The sequence below is a fragment of the Patagioenas fasciata genome, chromosome 8, assembly GCF_037038585.1.
Source record: "Patagioenas fasciata isolate bPatFas1 chromosome 8, bPatFas1.hap1, whole genome shotgun sequence".
NCBI lineage: Eukaryota > Metazoa > Chordata > Aves > Columbiformes > Columbidae > Patagioenas > Patagioenas fasciata.
Window position 1 is genome coordinate 7,761,074 of NC_092527.1, and position 18,562 is coordinate 7,779,635.

The 18,562-nt window shown below is 53.8% G+C and overlaps 2 protein-coding genes across 3 annotated transcripts in view; one reads left to right on the forward strand and one right to left on the reverse strand.

The window, feature by feature from the left end:
• ADAMTS14 (ADAM metallopeptidase with thrombospondin type 1 motif 14) overlaps positions 1–12,935 on the forward strand; it is a 34,724-nt gene extending 21,789 nt beyond the window's left edge. For both annotated transcript variants that reach the window (XM_065843645.2, XM_065843646.2), the window contains exons 8-22: positions 883–1,026; positions 1,683–1,815; positions 1,944–2,057; positions 3,529–3,677; positions 3,769–3,944; positions 4,470–4,603; positions 4,823–4,946; positions 5,083–5,166; positions 5,419–5,582; positions 5,768–5,936; positions 6,692–6,824; positions 6,935–7,142; positions 7,490–7,616; positions 8,049–8,159; positions 9,935–12,935. In XM_065843645.2, coding sequence (XP_065699717.1) covers positions 883–1,026; positions 1,683–1,815; positions 1,944–2,057; positions 3,529–3,677; positions 3,769–3,944; positions 4,470–4,603; positions 4,823–4,946; positions 5,083–5,166; positions 5,419–5,582; positions 5,768–5,936; positions 6,692–6,824; positions 6,935–7,142; positions 7,490–7,616; positions 8,049–8,159; positions 9,935–10,233 — 2,269 coding nt within the window. In that variant the 3' untranslated portion in view covers positions 10,234–12,935. The remainder of the gene's footprint in view (positions 1–882; positions 1,027–1,682; positions 1,816–1,943; positions 2,058–3,528; positions 3,678–3,768; positions 3,945–4,469; positions 4,604–4,822; positions 4,947–5,082; positions 5,167–5,418; positions 5,583–5,767; positions 5,937–6,691; positions 6,825–6,934; positions 7,143–7,489; positions 7,617–8,048; positions 8,160–9,934) is intronic.
• Positions 12,916–17,366, reverse strand: LOC136104199 (steroidogenic acute regulatory protein, mitochondrial-like). The gene is made up of 7 exons (XM_071811557.1): positions 17,312–17,366; positions 16,960–17,169; positions 16,086–16,231; positions 15,337–15,495; positions 14,207–14,391; positions 13,947–14,044; positions 12,916–13,825 (listed from the first exon to the last, which is right to left on the reverse strand). Exons 1-7 carry the CDS (start codon positions 17,364–17,366, stop codon positions 13,725–13,727), a joined length of 954 nt encoding a protein of 317 aa, XP_071667658.1. The 3' UTR covers positions 12,916–13,724.
• Positions 17,367–18,562: the final 1,196 nt, after the last annotated feature.

The window sequence follows — 18,562 nt, forward strand, 5'->3', positions numbered from 1 at the left end:
GGAAGGGACCTGGAAAGCTCCTCCAGTGCAATCCCCCCGCCGGAGCAGGAACACCCAGCTGAGGTTCCACAGGAAGGTGTCCAGGCGGGTTTGAATGTCTGCAGAGAAGGAGACTCCACAACCTCCCTGGGCAGCCTGGGCCAGGCTCTGCCACCCTCACTGGGAAGAAGTTTCATTTCAAATTTAAGTGGAACCTCTTGTGTTCCAGTTTGTACCCATTACCCCTTGTCCTATCACTGGTTGTCACCGAGAAGAGCCTGGCTCCATCCTCCTGACACTCACCCTTTATATCTCTGTAAACATTAATGAGGTCACCCCTCAGTCTCCTCTTCTCCAGCTCCAGAGCCCCAGCTCCCTCAGCCTTTCCTCACACGGGAGATGCTCCACTCCCTTCAGCATCTTGGTGGCTGCGCTGGACCCTCTCCAGCAGTTCCCTGTTCTTCTGGAACTGAGGGGCCACAACTGCACACAATATTCCAGGTGTGGTCTCCCCAGGGCAGAGTAGAGGGGCAGGAGAACCTCTCTGACCTACTGACCACCCCCTTCTAACCCACCCCAGGTACCATTGGCCTTCCTGGCCACAAGGGCCCAGTGCTGGCTCATGGTCACCCTGCTGTCCCCAGGACCTCCAGGTCCCTTTCCCTTACGCCACTCTCTAATAGGTCATTCCCCAACTTACACTGGAACCTGGGGTTGTTCCTGCCCAGATTCAAGACTCTACACTTGCCCTTGTTATATTGCATTAAATTTTTCCCAGCCCAACGGTGCCTCTTACTTTGCATGAGGGACTTTCTGACGGTGCAGGTGTGTGTGCCACCATGGCATGAATGGACTGGTGTGAATCCCCCGGGAATTTGACTTTATGCTGGGTTTTCCCATCAGGTTAGGCATGGAGCACGATGGTCAGGGCAACCGCTGCGCTGACGAGACCAGCATGGGGAGCATCATGGCCCCACTGGTCCAGGCCGCCTTCCACCGCTACCACTGGTCCCGCTGCAGCAAGCAGGAGCTCAACCGCTACATCCAGTAAGTCCCATTTTCACCAGGAGGGGATGTTCTGCCTTCAGGTGACGGTCTGGTAAACCAGTTCCCCACTGGGATTGCTGGTTTTGGCCAGAATAGCAAAAAATGGATCCTAGGAGGTAGTTTTTCCTTAGTCTTCTACTAACAGTTTTGGTTCCTCAGTTGGTTTTGGGGTGCAGAGGCTGGAGACAAATAGGAGACTGATAAAAGTTGGAGATGTCAACAGAGCAATAGTTTGTAGAAGATCTCTGCTGGTGGAGCCCAGCTCCAGATCTCAGATGTTTTTGCCGTTGCTTTGTGCAACCTGTATGGTTTATCCTTTAAGCTCTACAATGTTGTATGCTACATTAAAAAAAAACCCCAAAAAAGTATAGGAACAGGCCAGCAGCTTTCAGTGCATCAGGCATGAGATGAGCTGCAGGAAAGCAGGTGGCAGTGGTGGCATACACTGGTGCGAGGTGCTCTGTCCCCTGGGGAGCTGCAGGCAGCATGGAGATGCTTATCTTTGGGGAATTCCATGGAGTTGTTCTGTGCTAGAAAATGTGGTTGTCAGCACCAAGATAATTCTGATTTCTCAGTATCTGAATTTGGAGAGAGGGCTGGGGGTGCAGGAAGGGGCACAGGAGGGAAATCTCACGTCTGCCTCTGCATCTCTGCAGCTCCTACGACTGTCTCCTGGATGACCCCTTTGAGCACCAGTGGCCAACCTTACCCGACCTGCCGGGCATCAACTACTCCATGGACGAGCAGTGCCGCTTCGACTTTGGTGTGGGATACAAAACATGCACGGCGGTGAGTACAGAGCCAGTATGGCTTGTGTTGCCCATATTTCCACACCCAGGCCCTGCAGTTGGGTGCTGTGGGGGTGTCACTGTCCCGCTGGGGCCCCCGTCCCAGCCTAGCTCCTCTGTGCTCCCCAGTTCCGCACCTTCGACCCCTGCAAGCAGCTGTGGTGCAGCCACCCAGACAACCCCTACTTCTGCAAGACCAAGAAGGGACCACCCTTGGATGGGACCGAGTGCTCTCCGGGCAAGGTAGGGGCTGGTCCTTCCTGTCCCCCTCCTGGGGAGGGGACAGGGACACCCTCGGGGACAGCAGCCTGGTTATTAGCTGTTACTCCTTATTTCCCCAGTTTGCACTCAAATGAGACCTTAGGCTTATTTTTAATTCTGATTCACCTACTTCTGCAGAGAAGCAGGGCTCATTTTGTCACCTGGCAAGAGAGCAATGACATCGTTGCACATCCAGCCTTGTGATTGCATCAGGCTTTTAATTTAGGGTCTCTTAGCGTATCTGTTAGCAGAGTATAAAAGCGTGGATATGTTGGAAAAGCTGCTGGCACGTGTAGTTTTTAGGGAGTTTGACTGGAGAGAGGAAATCGATCCAAGAACTCAAAAATGTGGTGTTAGGGTAAGAAAATTGCAGGGATTTGTTTTGCAGAGGGATCTTTGCGTGCCCCAGGCTTGTCCTTTTGCACAGGATTGTCCTTCTGCATCCTGATCTCTCCATCTGTGCAGCCACACGGCTGGTGTATCATGTCTGGAGTGAATCTCTGTCTGCTCTTCTAGCTATGATTTAAAAACCAACCAACCAACCAAACCACTTGTGAACAAGTAAACCCTGGAGAAAAACATGGCAATATAACCCAGCTGATGGGAACCACTGCTGTGCTGGTTTACACAGCTGCAAGCTCTGCATGCCTGAGGACCATTCCTGGTCCTCCTGCCTGTGGGTGGGATGTGCCTGAGGGCACGATGAAGAGCATCATCCTCCCATGCTTCGTGTTGGCCACTTTGCAAGCTGCAAGGCATTTTTCATAGAATAGAATCATAGAATCATTTTGTTGGAAGAGACCCTCAAGATCATCAGGTTCAACCCTTAACCCAACTCTGGCACTAACCCATGTCTCCAAGAACGTCATCTCTGTGTCTGTTCAACCCCTCGAGGGCTGGTGACTCCACCAGTTCCTTGGGCAGCCTGTTCCAATGCCTGACAGCCCTTTATGGGAAGAAATTTTTTCCTAATACCCACCTAAACCTCCCCTGGTATAACTTGAGGCCATTTTCTCTCATCCTGTCGCTTGTTACTTGGGAGAAGAGACCAACATCCTCCATGCTACAACCTCCTTTCAGGCAGTTGCAAAGAGTGAGAAGGTCTCCCCTCAGCTTCTGTTCTCCAACTGAACCCCCCAGGTCCCTCAGACGCTCCCATCACACTTGTGCTCCAGCCCCTCACCAGCTCCGTTCCCTTCTCTCAACTCGCTCCAGCACCTCAAGGGCTTTCTTGTCGTCAGGGGCCCAAAACTGAACCCAGGATTTGAGGAGCAGCCAGGGGATGGTCACTTCCCTGGTCCAGCTGGCCACACTCGTGCTGATGCAAGCTAGGGTGCTGGTGGCCTTTTTGGCCACCTGTAGTGCTCTGGGTGTGGGAGGGCTCTTTGCTGGTGCCCAGCCCTTTGAAAGAGGCCAAGGTGGAGGTCCCCCCCTCCTTCTCCTCCTTTTCCAGTGGTGCTTCAAGGGTCACTGCATCTGGAAGACGTCGGAGCAGCCCTACAGCCAGGACGGCAGCTGGAGCTCCTGGTCCAAGTTTGGCTCCTGCTCCAGGACCTGTGGGGGAGGTGTGCGCTCGCGCAGCCGGAGCTGCGACAACCCGCCGTATGTTTGGCTTCCACCTCCCTCCTTTTAATGGCAGCTTGAACATTATCCCTCCCCGATGCTCTTTTAACCCACCTATTTTATTTTCCAGCCCGGCATATGGTGGACGCAACTGCCCAGGAGCCACCTACGAGTACCAGGTGTGCAACGCTGAGGAGTGCCCAGGGCCCTACCAGGATTTCCGTGCCCAGCAGTGCTCCAAGCGCAACTCCTACTACACCCACCAGAACAGCAAGCATGCCTGGCTTCCTTATGAGCACCATGACGGTGAGTGGTGGTGGATTCTGGCAAAGGAGTGGTAGCCAAATCGCCTCCTCTCCCAGAGGAAGTCACCTTGGTGGCCATCACCATGGCATGGCATCACCGGGGCTCTGAGCAACCTGATCTGGGTGAAGATGTCCATGCTTGTTGCAGGGGAGTTGGACTAGATGAGCTTTTAAGATCCCTTCCAGCCCAGACTATTCTATGATTCTATAGTGGGGTGACAGTGCTGCCCCACTTGCTCCCACTTGACTTGGTGTTCCTTTTGCATATTCCTCAAGAGTCGGGCATTGCAGTAACATGTAGAATGTCCCATCAGGTTGCCCTCTCTTAATTTCCCAAGAGTGCCGGGCAAAAGTGCAGGTTCTTGAGCAGCAAATAGATGGCAGCGAAATGAGGCATCTGGATTTGGGAAATCTGGTTTTGCTCCAGGGTACAAGCTGAGATGGGTTTCTGTCTTCAGTCACCCTAATGTATTTCCACAATCCTTTTCTTCCCCCCACCTCTTTTCTCCTTTTTCTTTTGCCACAGATGCTCAGAAGTGCGAGCTGATCTGCCAGTCGGAGGGCACAGGGGACATAGTGTTTATGAACCAGGTTGTTCACGATGGTACCCGCTGCAGCTACCGAGACCCCTACAGCATCTGCGTCCGGGGCGAGTGCGTGGTGAGGAGCTGGCGGCTGTTGCGCGGCTGTCCCCATCCTTTGCCCATCCAGGAAACACCTTGTGCATCCCCCTGACTCACCACCCCTGGGGAACACATGTTTTTTAGCCCAAGGACCAACCCTGTGTGCAGGAAAGTGCTGTGGGGATGCTGGAGCAATGGGATGGGCTGTAGGGATGTAACACCCCTGTGCTTGTCTTCTCTTCCCCATGGGTCACAGCATGTTGGCTGTGACAAGGAAGTTGGCTCCCTGAAGCAGGATGACAAGTGTGGGGTTTGCGGGGGGGACAACTCGCACTGCCGGACGGTGAAGGGCACGTTGGCCAAGACCCCCAAGCAACCAGGTGAGCAGGCTTGGGCAGGTCTGGGGTTGAATTTGGTCTGGGTCAGATGGATTCATGAGTGGGTGCATGTCCAGGTGGAGCTAAAGCTGCTCTTTCTCTTCCCTCAATCCTTCCTTCCTTCCTTCCTTCTTTATAGTGGGTGTTTTGAAGATGTTTGAGATTCCAGCTGGGGCGAGGCACCTTCAGATAGAAGAGATGGAACCAGCATCCCACAGCATCAGTGAGTACACAGAGGCTTAAAATCATGGAGCAGTTTGGGTTGGAAGGGACCTTCAAAGGTCATCTATTCTAACGCCCTGCCATGAGCAGGGACATCTTCAGCAGCTCAGGTTGCTCAGAGCCCCGTCCAGCTTGGCCTGGGATGTCTCCAGGGATGGGACATCCACCACCTCTCTGGGCAAACCTGGGCCAGGGTCTCGCCACCCTCATTGACCAGAGGAAATGATGTTGAAATACTTCCTTTCTTCTCCAGCTGTTAAGAATCAAGCCACGGGTAACTTCATCCTTCACGCCAAGGGCAAGGAAGCCAAAACCCAAGTGTTTATTGAGATGGGATTGGAGTGGGAATACACGGTTGAAGATGGGAAGGAGAGCCTGAAAACCAGCGGTCCTCTGCACGAGGCCATCAGTGTGTTGGTAAGTGTGGCTGTGTTCAGAGCCCACCTCATCACATTGGAGGTAGTAATGGAGTTCGTTTCTCCTACTCTTGTGTACCGTACCATGTGGTCATTGCTCACTTCGTTTTTTCTCTGATGGCCTCCTCTTCCCCTCCCTTTCCAAAGTCATCACTCCATTCTCTCCTTCCCCTTCTCTGCCTGCAGGTCATCCCTCAGGAGGAGGAGGAGGCCAGGAGCAGCCTGATGTACAGGTACATCATCCACGAGGACCTGCTGCCCATGATTGGAAACAACAATGTCCTGCTGGAGGAGATGGATTCCTACGAGTGGGCCCTCAAGAGCTGGTCCCAGTGCTCCAAGGCCTGCGGAGGAGGTACCTTTCCCTTCATCGCAGCCCACCGTACATTTTTGGGAGGGTGCTGGGGTACATCAGGCAGCACGGGAGCCTTTGGCAGCATCTCTGGCTTGGAAACATGCAGATGCTGTTTTAAAGTGTTTCTCCCCAAGATCACACATGGCAAAGCTTCAGGCCTAGATCTGGTGCTGCTTGGAGGCTTGGCTTGCTTCTCCACACCCAGACCCGTGTTCTTTGCATCCCTGTCAGTTGGGGGATCTACCGTGAGTGTTAAAAACCATTATTGCAGAGCAGTTTAGATGAGCATTTTAGCCTAATTTCTTATGAAACCATGTATGCAACCTTCGTCTATCTGCTATGAGTCTTGCAGCTGACAGCTCCTAAAGATTGCAGCTCATAGTTAAGGCTGGCTTAGCCCCAGTCTGGTCTGCTTCCAGACAAGCACGGCTAATTTGGCAAATTATAGCAGTGCCAAATGTGTATAAGCCAAATGTGTAGCTCGCTAAGCGCTCGTGGCTGTGTCTCCACCAGGAAACTCTGATGTCTTGACCTGGGTTTTTGGGGAAGGGAGGGGAGGGAAGGCTGAGTCACCCCACGGTGACCCCAGGAGCTTGCGGGGGTTCTGGCACTCACATGAGCATCCTCTGCAAGCCTGGGAGATGTTCTGCTTGGGTCCCACCTAAGCGGTGACATCCAAGAGGATGGGATACAGGAGAGGGACCGGGTGGGGAGATGACCCCGTTTCCTCCCCATCCATCCTCTACCCCCCACAGGTATCCAGTACACCAAGTATGGCTGCCGGCGGAAGAGCGACAACCGGATGGTGCACAGAAACTTCTGCGACAACGGCAAGAAGCCCAAGCCGATCCGGCGGCGTTGCAACCTCCAGGAGTGCTCCCAGCCTGCGTAAGTCCGCCCCGAAGTGCCCACATCCCCTCTGGGGGGCTATTTGGGGATGTCTTGGGGACATACCAGTGCAGGCATCACCTCTAATGTTCATCTTTCCCCGCCGGCAGGTGGGTGGCTGAGGAGTGGGGTGCCTGCAGCAAGTCCTGCGGCAAGCTTGGGGTGCAGGTGCGGGGGGTGCAGTGTGTCCAGCGCCTGCAGAACGGCACCACCCGCACCCTGCACACCAAATACTGCCCTGGGCAGCGGCCTGAGACCCGCCGGCCCTGCGGCCGCCTGCCCTGCCCGCCACAGTGGAGGACGGGAGCCTGGTCCGAGGTGAGTTTGGGAGGGGGGAGAAAGCCCCCCAGGCTGCACGGAGGGGTTGGGAGGAAGGGGATAGGGCTGAGTGTGGAGGGAAGGTGCTTACTGAGCATGCTGGTCTCATAGGGTTGGAGATATGGGTACAAGGGTTGATGTTTTCACCATGGAGAAAACCAAAATTAGGAAGGGAGTAGCATCCCTGTGCACCCTGGTGGTTGCTGGAGACAGAGGGGAAAAAAAGCCCTTATTAGCAAGTAATATCCACCATTGTCATCTGCAAATACTCCTCCGGTGTGGCTGTCAGAGTGTGCCAGCTGTCTCCCACCCCATTCACCCGTGTCTGTCTGTCTGTCTGGGCGCAGTGCTCGGCGAGCTGTGGGGAAGGCGTCCGGCAGCGGCAGGTGGTTTGCAAAGGCAGCGAGAGCGGCGGGAGCTGCGAGGGCGAGAAGCCGGAGGCTGTGCAGGGCTGCCAAGTGGCCCTCTGCCCGGGTGAGAGGAGGAGGAGGTGGCACTTGGCGGGGACACCCCAGCGGGGACCAACACTCTTACACAGCTCCAGCCTGTCTCGGCTTCAGGGGGATGCTGGCGAAGCGGGTTGTGTCAAACATCCCTGGTGCTGGCAGAGAAAGGGTTAAATGCCAGCCAAAGTATTCGTGCTTTTCTGTTCTTAGCCCTCATATTTGCTGGTTTGGGTTTTCTGCCTGTTTGGGTGGCGGATGAGCTGAGGGTATGATGGAGATGGACACCCTGGAGTTTATCTTGGGTTTTTGCGGGTGGTTTCAGTGCTGGGCCAACTGGGTGCTCCCAAAGGACCTTGTTTTTAAGGAGATCTCTTAAAACCAAAAAAATCCCCCTCCGAAACACCCTTGTTAAGGTATTGCGAGTGCCCCCAGCCTGGGCATCATGGTGCTCTCTCTGCAGGAAAGCTCTCCGTTGTCACCACCAGCACCGACGCCAGTGACCACAGCACGCCCAAAGGGCAGCGGGTGCCCCAGGATGGGGCCAAAAACCCTGTTAGCAAGATCTCCTCCAGTAAGTGTCCCTGCTTGGGTGAGGGCGATGCTTCCAAGCAGGGGTTTTGGTGGGTGGTACCCTCTGCGGCTGCATCCCTGCTGCTCAGTTGCCATCTTGTGGAGCCCGGGATCTTGCAGCTTTCCTTGCGTTTGCCTGGGCACCCTCCTGCAGTCCCTTCACCTCCTGATTTTATGCCATTTCTTCTTTACCTTGAACATTTTCAGGCTCCTGTGTTTACCTGGGCAGGCAGATGGCTTCTGGTTTTTGCCCCTTGCTGCAAGCAAGGGGATGCTTACAGTGCTTTGTAGCTGGGGCAAATGCATCACAATTGTGTTTAAGATCATAGAGTGGTTTGGGTTGGAAAGGACCTTCCCAGCTCCCCCAGTGCCAGCCCTGCCATGAGCAGGGACATCTTCACCAGCTCAGGTTGCTCAGAGCCCCGTCCAGCCTGGCCTGGGATGTCTCCAAGGATGGTTCATCCACCACCAACGTGGGCCAGGCTATCACCACCCTCAGCGTAAAAAATTTCTTCCTCAAGTCCAGCCTGAATGTCCCCTCTTTTAGTTTAAAACCATCATCCATTGTCCTGTCACAGTATCACAGTATCACAGTATATTTGGGATTGGAAGGGACCTCAAAAGATCATCTAGTCCAATCCCTCTGCTGGAGCAGGAAGGCCTAGGTGAGGTCGCACAGGAAGGTGTCCAGGCGGGCTTTGAATGTCTCCAGGGAAGGAGACTCCACAACCTCCCTGGGCAGCCTGTTCCAGTGTCTGTTACCCTCACTGAGAAGAAGTTCTTTCTCAAATTTAAGTGGAACCTCTTGTGTTCCAGCTTGATCCCATTGCCCCTTGTCCTATCATTGTTTGCCCCTGAGAAGAGCCTGACTCCATCCTCGTGACACTTACCCTTTATATATTTATAAACATTAATAAGGTCACCCCTCAGTCTCCTCTTCTCCAAACTAAAGAGCCCCAGCTCCCTCAGCCTTTCTTCATAAGGGAGGTGCTCCACTCCCTTAATCATCTTTGTTGCCCTACGCTGGACCCTCTCCAGCAGTTCCCTGTCCTTCTTGAACTGAGGGGCCCAGAACTGGACACACTAGTCCAGATGGGGTCTCACCAGGGCAGAGTAGAGGGGAAGGAGGACCTCTCTCGATCTACTGACCACCCCCCTTGTAATACACCCAAGGATGCCATTGGCCTTCCTGGCCACAAGGGCCCAGTGCTGGCTCATGGTCATCCTGTTGTCCACCAGGACCCCCCAGGTCCCTTTCCCCTACACTGCTCTCTAATATGTAATTTCCCAACCTATACTGGAACCTGGGATTGTTCCTGCCCAGATGCAGGACTCTACACTTTCCCTTGTTAAATTTCATCAGGTTATTCCCCGCCCAACTCTCCAGCCTGTCCAGGTCCCGCTGGATGGCAGCACAGCCTTCTGGCGTGTCACCCACTCCTCCCAGCTTAGTGTCATCAGCAAACTTGCTGATAGTACACTCAATTCCCTCGTCTAAATCGTTAATGAATGTCATAACAGGCCTCGCTAAGAAGTCTGTCCCCATCTTTTCTACAGGCCCCTTTTAAGGTTTGCTGGTTTGGAGCATCCCTTGCTCTCTTTTTTTCTCCATGCACAGAAACCTTGAGTGCTTTGGCTTTGTTTCCCAACTCCCTCAGCCCCCTGCAAGGGGATGGGCGGGCACCGCGTGTCCTTTGGGGCCATTGGAAAGACACAGCAATGGGACCCTCTTCCTTTGTGCTCTCTGATGCTTCTCCCTGCTCTGTCCCTCTCCAGGGGAGCCTTGCCTCGGGGACAAGTCCATCTTCTGCCAGATGGAAGTCCTGGCCCGCTACTGCTCCATCCCTGGCTACAACAAGCTCTGCTGCGAATCGTGCGGCAAGAAAACCTCATCGGCCACGAGCTTGCCCCCTGCCACTGGCCCCAATGCTGCCCCGCCAGGAACCGCCGCTCCCAGCCCCACTGCGCCGCTCTCCCCACGTCCCACTGGCCCTGCCCAGGGGGAACCCGCTGGGGACCCCACCCTGGCTCCTCAGGGTGCTGCAGGGGCAGGCAGGGGGCAGGCAGCCAGGTAACCCACCCGGGACCACCTCGCCGTGGGACGGGGGAAGCCTTTCGCCTCCCCCCCTTTCTTTCTCTCCCCATCTTTTTCTCTCTCTCCCCCACTTCCAGCAATGGTTTTCATGGGTGGTGCTGCCGGCTCACCCAAAAATTCCCAGGAAAACCACTTTTTCTCCTCATGCTTCCCCCATCCTCCCACCTGTGGCGTGTTTGTTTTCTTGACAGTGCCACGACAAAAAGGTGAAAAGGAGCCAAAAAAAAAGCAAGAGTGGCTTGGCTGCGGGTAACATGCAATGAGCCACTTCCTTCCAAGGTGCTAAAAAGATTTTGGGGGGGCTTTAGTGTTGCTTTTTCCTTCCTCCCACCCCAAGCAGCAACATGAGATGTGCTGGGGGATGGTCCTGGCTCCTCGGTTCAGCACCGGTGCTTGGAGCTTGGGGGTAGCAATGGGAGGGTGCTGGAGGAGCAAGCAACTGGAGGGAGGTGGTGAGTTACAGGGGGGAAATGTTGGGAAATACTCAAATTGTTGCCCTGGGGTGTCACTGTTGGGGTAGAGAGTTTGGGAAATATGTCATGGAATGTGAAAACCATGGACCAGCTCCTGTCCTGCATTGCAGGGTAGGCAGGAGATGGTCCAGGCGACTCTAGTATGAGCAATGAGAACAAGATTGAAGGCCAAAAATACACATAAAAAAATGCCTGTCACCTGGTGGTGACTTTTTAACCAATACTGCCCTTGGCCAGCCTTGAGCTGGCACCGATGCCCAGCCTGATCTTGTACCCAGTGCCTGTGGGGCATCAAAATGGGGGTGACTGGGAAGCCAAGAGTGGATTTTGGGGGCAGTTACAAAGAAGGGAGAGGGGAAGATTCATCTGCATCTCTTTTGTCGCATGGGAGGGGGTATAAGGGGGGTGGTTAATGCCGCTAAAAGATATTGTGCCAAGTACTAAACATATGCACAGCACTTTAGGAGCCCAGGGCTGCGTGCAGCTTGCTTGGTGTCGGGCCAGCTCCAGGCACAGGGTCTGTGTGGGGGAGTTAGAGTCCCCAAACCTCCCCAAAGTGGGGTCAGGTGGCCCCCAAGGGGTGTCCTGGAGGGGACCGCTGTGGTTTTGGTGCTTAGGGGTGCTCAGCCTCCCAGCTGAGGGTGCAGGGACAGGATGCTGCATCGATAACGTTCATGTGGCTGCGAGGAGCTCAAGGTCAGGACATCTCGGAGGAACTCGGTGCCTTTGCTAGCTCTGTGTGGCTTGTGGCAGGGGTGAGGATGAGAATGGTTCATGCTGTAATTGAAACAAACGGAGGCCCTGGCGTGTTCCCGACGCTTTAAATATTGGACTGGCACAGCTGTCTCTCTGCTCTGTTCCCTTGGAGTTACCCAAGAGCAAAACAAAATGGGCAGAAGAGATATTAAGAGGGCGGCTCAGGCACCCTACTGCTCCTGCATCGCCTCCGGATCAAGGCTGGGTGAGCGTTTTTGTAATTACTCTTAAAAGCACCTGAGGCTGGAGGTCCTCTGCCTCCCCGGCATTAAATGGGCTTCATGGAAGATGGGACAAAGTCTGTCTGAGCCAACAACCAGCACACCTCGTGGGAGCGGACAGATGGACGAATGCCTTGGAAACCCTGCGGCGGGGGATGCCCGGGTCCAAGATGTGTAGGTATTGGTACCCATTGGATCAATGAGATGCTGGGGCCTGTCCCGGGATGGGATTCATCCCCCGGACTGACTGCTGCCACCACTGCCGTGCCCCCTGCCACCCTATTGCCCTGCGTGGGAGCACCAGCATTTATTTATTGTGCCAAAGATAATGCTTCGTTTACTCTTCAGGGAGCATGTCCCCGGCGGTGTGGGGCGGGAGGGCTGGGGTTAGGGCAGGAGCCACATCCCTGTCCTGCTGCTGGGACAGCCCTGGGCTGGCTCGGGGTAGGACTGAGCTTGTTTTACATTTTCTTGCCCAAAACAAGGATTTTCTCCAGCGTTCAGCCCCCCTGCACCATAGGAATTAAAACCTTCCACCCCCAAAAATACTCTGTAATGTCTCCAGGGCACAGTGTAAGTGCGTGCACGCACGCACACCCACTCCTTCCTCCCAAACCCTCTGTTGCACCCCTCCCTTCGCGGCTGTCCTGGGCATTAGTGCTTTATTGCATTAGGAATATTTTGCAGTGGTTCCTGTGTCTCAGGACCGGCCAACCCCCTTCACACCCTGTGGGGGGCGAGGGGGCTGTGCTGTAGGTGCTAACTTGAGCCCAGAGCGGCGGATCACATTATTTAAGAAGAAGTTGTGATAAATGAATCCCCCCCCGGCACACACGGGTGCTCTGGGGTGGCGATGCCGAGGGGCTGGGACCCAGCACTGGGTATTTATTCCAGCCTCAGGCAGGCTGAGGTTGCGTGGGAATGTGCGGCTCGGGGACGTGGCGACGCGATGTCCCGCGTCCCAGCGGGGATTTGGCCCCGTCGCTGGGAGGAGAAGGTGCGTCTGGTCCCCCATATGCTCCTCCTGGGCCAGCTGGACGCACCGAGTCGTTCCTGTGATGTAACCTTGTCCAGTGTTACCGTGATGTATAAAGTTTTGTACATACGAGATTCAGAGCTTTTTAACTTTTAATATTTATTAATTTTCTTGGGTTCTTTTTTTTTTCTTTTTTTTTTTTTTTTTTGAACTCTAACATAATGTAAAGAAAAAAATAAATCCACATGAAAATCTCTTTCTGTTGTTTGAGCTGGGGAAGCGGGTGTGTAAGGTGGAAACATATGAGTGTGACCTATGTGGTTGTTGAACTGGATTTCACATAGCAAGCTAGCACCTTTTGATTGTATTTCAAGCCAGCTGCTCCTCCATCAGCCAATTTCACATACCTGGTGTGAGTTTGGTGGGGTTTTGTTTGGTTGCATCCCCTTCCATGTTGCAGTACCCAAAGTCACTTGAACTGATGATGAAAAACACATTTCTGACTCCTCGAGTATGGCTTTCTTGCCATCCACCTGCTACTGTTGGCATAGCAGGAGGAAAACCTCAAAACCTAGATACGTATATACACACAGATAAATATATAGCTTTTATCTGTTAAAAAATAAAGATGTGCTGCATCCCCTGAGCTTGCACTGGCAACCGATGCCGTGGGCAGTTAATAAATACAGAGCGATGGAACCGGGGCACGGCTGAAGCTGCGGAACAAACAGTCCCATGGACAGTGGTGCCCAACCTGGGGGTGCGTTTTGGCAGCCCCCACTTCCTGTGTGTGGTGCGGGGAGTGATGCCCAGCACCAGCTACAGTCACTGCTCCTGGGCGAGGGTTTTTGGGCAACCCCTGGTGCAAGGCTTGGTGCCACCTCGGTCACCCCAGCTTGCAGATGCGGATGTGTCCTCTACGCTTGGGGTTGCTTGGTGGGTGCATCACCTCGACCCATGGCTGGTGGCTGTGGTCCAGGAGCAGGAGTGGGTCTCCAGCTCCGGCCGTATCCCTCGTGCCTGGGCAGAGCCCATGTCCCCCAGCTCAGGGACAGGTGGTGGCAGCGAGGTGCCAGCGGAGGTGCCGGATGAAGTCTGCTTGGGACTGCGGCAGGACACGTTTAGTGACAGAAGCGGGGATCCAGCCTTTTGGGAGGGAGAAAACACCCCAAATTTGGTCCTGCTGGGTCAAAGAGAGCTGGGGGTGCCCATCCTGGGGAGGAGGTTGGCACGCTGGGATGTCCCAGCCCAGGTGGCATGGTGACACTTGCCTTCAGGTCCATGCTGAGGAGCCAGGTGAAGTGGGTCCGGCCGGGGTCCCCTGCCAGTGGTTGCAGGACGATGCAGCTCAGCCGGGACTCTGCCCTGTGGGGGCCAAGATAGGGGTCAGGTAGGGTAGAAAAGTGAGGGTATGGAGCCCCCAGAACCAGCACAACGGGGAGGCAACTCTTGGTGCAAGCAGTCATGGTGATGTCCCCCCCAGCAGGGATACAATTGCTCATGATGATCGCTTTTTGGGGGCTGTACCTGATGCACCCCTCCTGTGAAGGCAGCAGCTTGGCGTGGGTGGCTGTCCCCACCAGGTATGTGGCCATGTCGCTCCTCACATGGTGCCGCACGCTGACAAAGTCCCGCTGGCTCACCAGGTTGCCTGGACTGGCAGCGGTGACTTCACGTGTCACCAAGGTGTCCATCCCGATGCACTGCAGCACCTGCCAGAGCAAGGAGCAACCTTGGGGATTAACCTCCTCCGAGGATGTCCTTGCTGCTCCCTTCCTCCTGCCCAGGGAACGTTAAGCCACCCCTGGGGACAGCAGTGCGGGGTGCCAGAGGGCACAGAAACAGCAGCAAGGCAGGGGTTTGGGGCTGGCACCTGGTGGTAATTAAATCCCAATCACCTGCAGGCTAATAAAGGGGAAATGGAGTGATTTTTGCAGCCTTTTTTTAATCTGGGCTGAGACTCTACGCTATTTCTTTATATGAAGGGACAGGGAAGTGGCAGCAATAAATAAGCAGTAAATAATACAAAAACAGAGGCTGGGTCGCATCTGAGCCAGCACAGGGGAGCTAGAGGAGGCTTTCTGAGGCTGGCAGCTTGTGCAGGGAGACACTGAGATTTGGGAGCTGAGAAATAAGGCAAATACTTGAAGAAAGCCCCAGATAAGCTTCCCAGGGGTGGCCCTGCAGTGTGATATATTTGGTTTTACCTTTCTTTTTTTGTTTTGAGCTGATTGTGGGGGACTACGGTGGATCTGTGGATTCCCTGACGTCCCCTGAACAGTTTCTCACCCAACACTGAAGTCTGAGCAATGTCAGAGTCCCTTGGTGTGGAAAAACCTCTGTGAACAGGCACTTTCCACAAAAAACCCCCTGGAAACAACACGTTGCTCAGTGCTGTGCCAGTCAAGCACATCTCTCCCTGGGGTGATACCCTGCTCTTGCAGGAGCGCAGAATTAGCTTTAATCCTTCAGCAAACTTATAAACCTCGATAACTATGATTTTTCTTTTGGTGATAGCCACCCTGGCAATGCAAAGACTCAGACTGTCTGCCCACAACTGAAATAAATATGATTTGTTTGGGTGTTAGCAAGCTTGGCAATGCAAAACCTTAGACCACCTGCCTGCGATGGCGTCGGAGCATCCCTGCCCAGCTCACCTTCACCCGGCCGAGGGTCGGGATCCACTGCGGCATCTGCTCGATCCGCTCAAACAGCTCCCGCTGCAGCCGGGCCACCGGCATGGCCAGGACCAGCTCTGCCCGGAACACTGTGCCCAGCCCGGGCACGGCGGTGCTGGACACAGCAGCCCCGGCGTCCTGCAGAGGACAGAGCCTGAATCAACCCCCAAGTGTCCCCAGAGTCATCGGCTACACACGGAAACACCTCACTAATAAATCACCCCTGTCCTCCTAGATGGCCTTTGGAGGTCCATTCCAACCCAAATTATTCTGTGATTCTTTTGAATCACTGCTTGTTTTACAGGTGAAAGCAGATGTATCTAAATCATGCCTCTACAATTAACTTTTTTTTTGTTTTAAACTACTTTCTAGCTAAATTAAACAATTCAGCAAACAGCTTAATGAACAAACACTGTGAATAACATCAAAGCCACAATCTGTGAAGTTTTTCTGCTCCTGGCTTTCCCCAGGGCCACGATTATCTGAGTTTCCCATTCCAAGCCTTTTCCTGCTGTCTATTTACTTTGCGGATTTGCTTGTGAACATACTTCACAACAGCTTGCTTGGAAACCCCCTTTGCTTTGCTTTTGCACCGCACGCCTGCAGCACCCGTGGTTTCCCTTCGAGGAAGACTAAGAAAAGCAAATCTCCCCTCCTCAGACTAATTTATCCTCCTGAGAGCATTTTTTAGCTTGCAGCAGCAAAGGGGAGAGGTTTTTGGGCTTTACCAGCATGGTTTCAGCCTGCCAGCCCGTGTGCTGCTGCAGGATGCTCAGCGCTCGCTGCAGGGCCCGTTCTCCCTGGGCAATGTAGGAGAGGTCCATGCTGGAGAACTGGCTGGGGGTGACGTCTCCATCAGGCTTGGGGCAGGTGGCTGCAGGAACAAGGTGGAACAATGTGAAAATCCCTCCCACAGCTTTGCCTCTGCGTGTGGGTGCGGGTACAGATGTACAGATGTGCAAACGGAGATGGAGCAGAGGGTTTTGCTGACCCAAAGGCAGCAAAAAGTCTTAGACCACCGTCTCCATCACACAACTGGTCCCCTCTTGGGCTCAGTGCAGAAAACCTCGCTGGCAGGAGCATCCCTGGCATTCATTCCCTGTGTGCTGATGACTTGGAAGGCTTTTTAGAATTGCTTTCCAAATCAATTCCCAGTAACTCCACAGTACAAATTGCACATTGCTTGGGTATTATTAACATTGCAGAGGCTGCTTTTGGACTGAGCCACACTTCAAAAAGACCCAGATGAACTTGCCAGTTTTCGAGTCTTTAGATAAGTGGTGGAATTAGAGGCACAGCAGACATGCAACAAAACACTGGTAAGTGCCTGGAACCTTGGCTGAAAACTTTGGCTGTCTGTATGGTGAATTACTACAATTCACCTCCCAGAGTTTCAGGGTCTCCCAGTTTGCTATCAGAATGGGGAATGCTTTTAAGCTACCATAGAGTAGGTGAGAAGATAACGAATTCTGTCCCCCCCCAAATAAGTGTAAAATCATATGGGGAGGGGTGTATTTAATACGTGTCCCTCCATCCCTTGTTGCAAGGGGGTTGTGAGCGGGGATAGGAAATGTGGTACCCAAGTGGCTGTGCTGAGCTTACCTGTCTCCTTCCCCATCAGCCTCTGAATATAATGAGGAATTTTGGAAGGCAGGCAATGGGATCCCCTTACCACCAGCCCTTTCACATCTTTCTGTATTGCAGCAACAGCTGGTATCTTTAAACCTAGAGGAAAGGCTTTGGTGAGCAGGGAGGAAGATGCTGCGGTGCCCCGCATCTCCACTGGAAGCTCATTTGCAGCTAAGACCACGACTACCCCACACAAGACACGACGCGGGAGGAAAATAGATGCGTGGGTGTGAGAATTGCAAGGGAGCACCCGTCAGATGCAGACTCAGCGTCTCCTTTCCTGCCCGTTTTTCCCGAGGTTGCAGGGAAGGCGAGGGGGTCTTACCGGGCAGGTGGTCGTGGGCGATGCCGCAGCACAATTTGCCGGTGGCCTGCAGCATGGCGCGGGAGCGGGGCTGCCTCTGGGAGCACGCTGTGTCCCCGCCAGCCTTTATAGCCGGGCTGAAGGACGGCACCTGGTGATAGGAGCAGGCTGCAGATAGTGGCTGGGAATCAGGAGCACTCCAAGGACAAGGTGAGGGAGAGGAGGGGCTGGAGGGAAAGGCCAGGCTTCCCTCGGAATGAGCCGTTCCTGCCTGGTGATGAACATCGGGATGGGACACCGGAGTGGTCCCCAGCGCCACTCGATGGATGGCTGTGGTGGCCAACCGGCGGAGGAAATTGGGGGCACTCGTGTGGAGGGAAGGATGGGGTGGGAGCTGAGCGCTTTGCTCTCAGGGAATGTGGAAGCTGATATTATCGTGGAAAATAGTGCTTCTTCCCGTGGAAACTTCATGGAAGTTGTGGTAATTGCCGCTGTTGTAACTCCTCAAGTAGCTATGTATGCTCCTTCTCAACTGTCCCCTGCAGACCTCTGGTGTTCGTGGTGTTGGTGAGACCACTACATCTTTTGCCATGGATTTATTTCACAGTATCCCAGAATGCCAGGGGTCGGAAGGGCCCTGGAAAGCTCATCCAGTGCAATCCCCCCACCGGAGCAGGAACACCCAGATGAGGTTACACAGGAAGGTGTCCAGGCGGGTTTGAATGTCTGCAGAGTAGTATTTATTCCTTCCCTTTGTGTTTTTAATGGCCTCTCTTAAATGTTTAAACATAAAACCTACTAGGTCACTCCTTAAAGCACAGCCACGCTGTATTCCTCTGGCCCTTTGCAATATCTGCTTTCTCGAGTGCTTTGAAAACCCCACTTGATTTTTACCATGGAAAGACTCTCCCACCTATAGGTACCTAAGGTGTCAGATGCTTTCGTGTCACTCAGCATCACTACAGCTCACTTCACCTTCAGACTATGAGGTTGCAACAGCCAAAATATTTGGGCCAGGAGGGCTTTTTGGCTTTAAAGGGATAGCAGAGACTTCCAGGCTTGCAGTCCAGTGTGATTGTGGCCAGCGAGTTTCTTGCTGGGATGGGAACAGTCCTTCCCTGGCAGCTCTGAGGCTGTCACCGTGGTGATGGGGACAGTCTGCCGAGTCTGTACAGTATCGCGCGTTGCTTTAATAAGTGTATTATTATGAGTGGAGCAGTAAGAGAGAAGCTTGTGGGTGACTTTTGGACATGGCAGAATTACTGTGGTGGA

Coding starts and splice junctions, on each gene's coding strand:
- LOC136104199 (XM_071811557.1), bottom strand. CDS start 17,366: ATGCTGCAGGCCACCGGCAAATTGTGCTGCGGCATCGCCCACGACCAC. Junction 14,392..15,336: donor CGACCCTCGGCCGGGTGAAG/GTGAGCTGGGCA, acceptor TTGCTCTGGCAG/GTGCTGCAGTGCATCGGGAT. Junction 13,826..13,946: donor CAGCATGGACCTGAAGGCAA/GTGTCACCATGC, acceptor CCCTCCCAAAAG/GCTGGATCCCCGCTTCTGTC.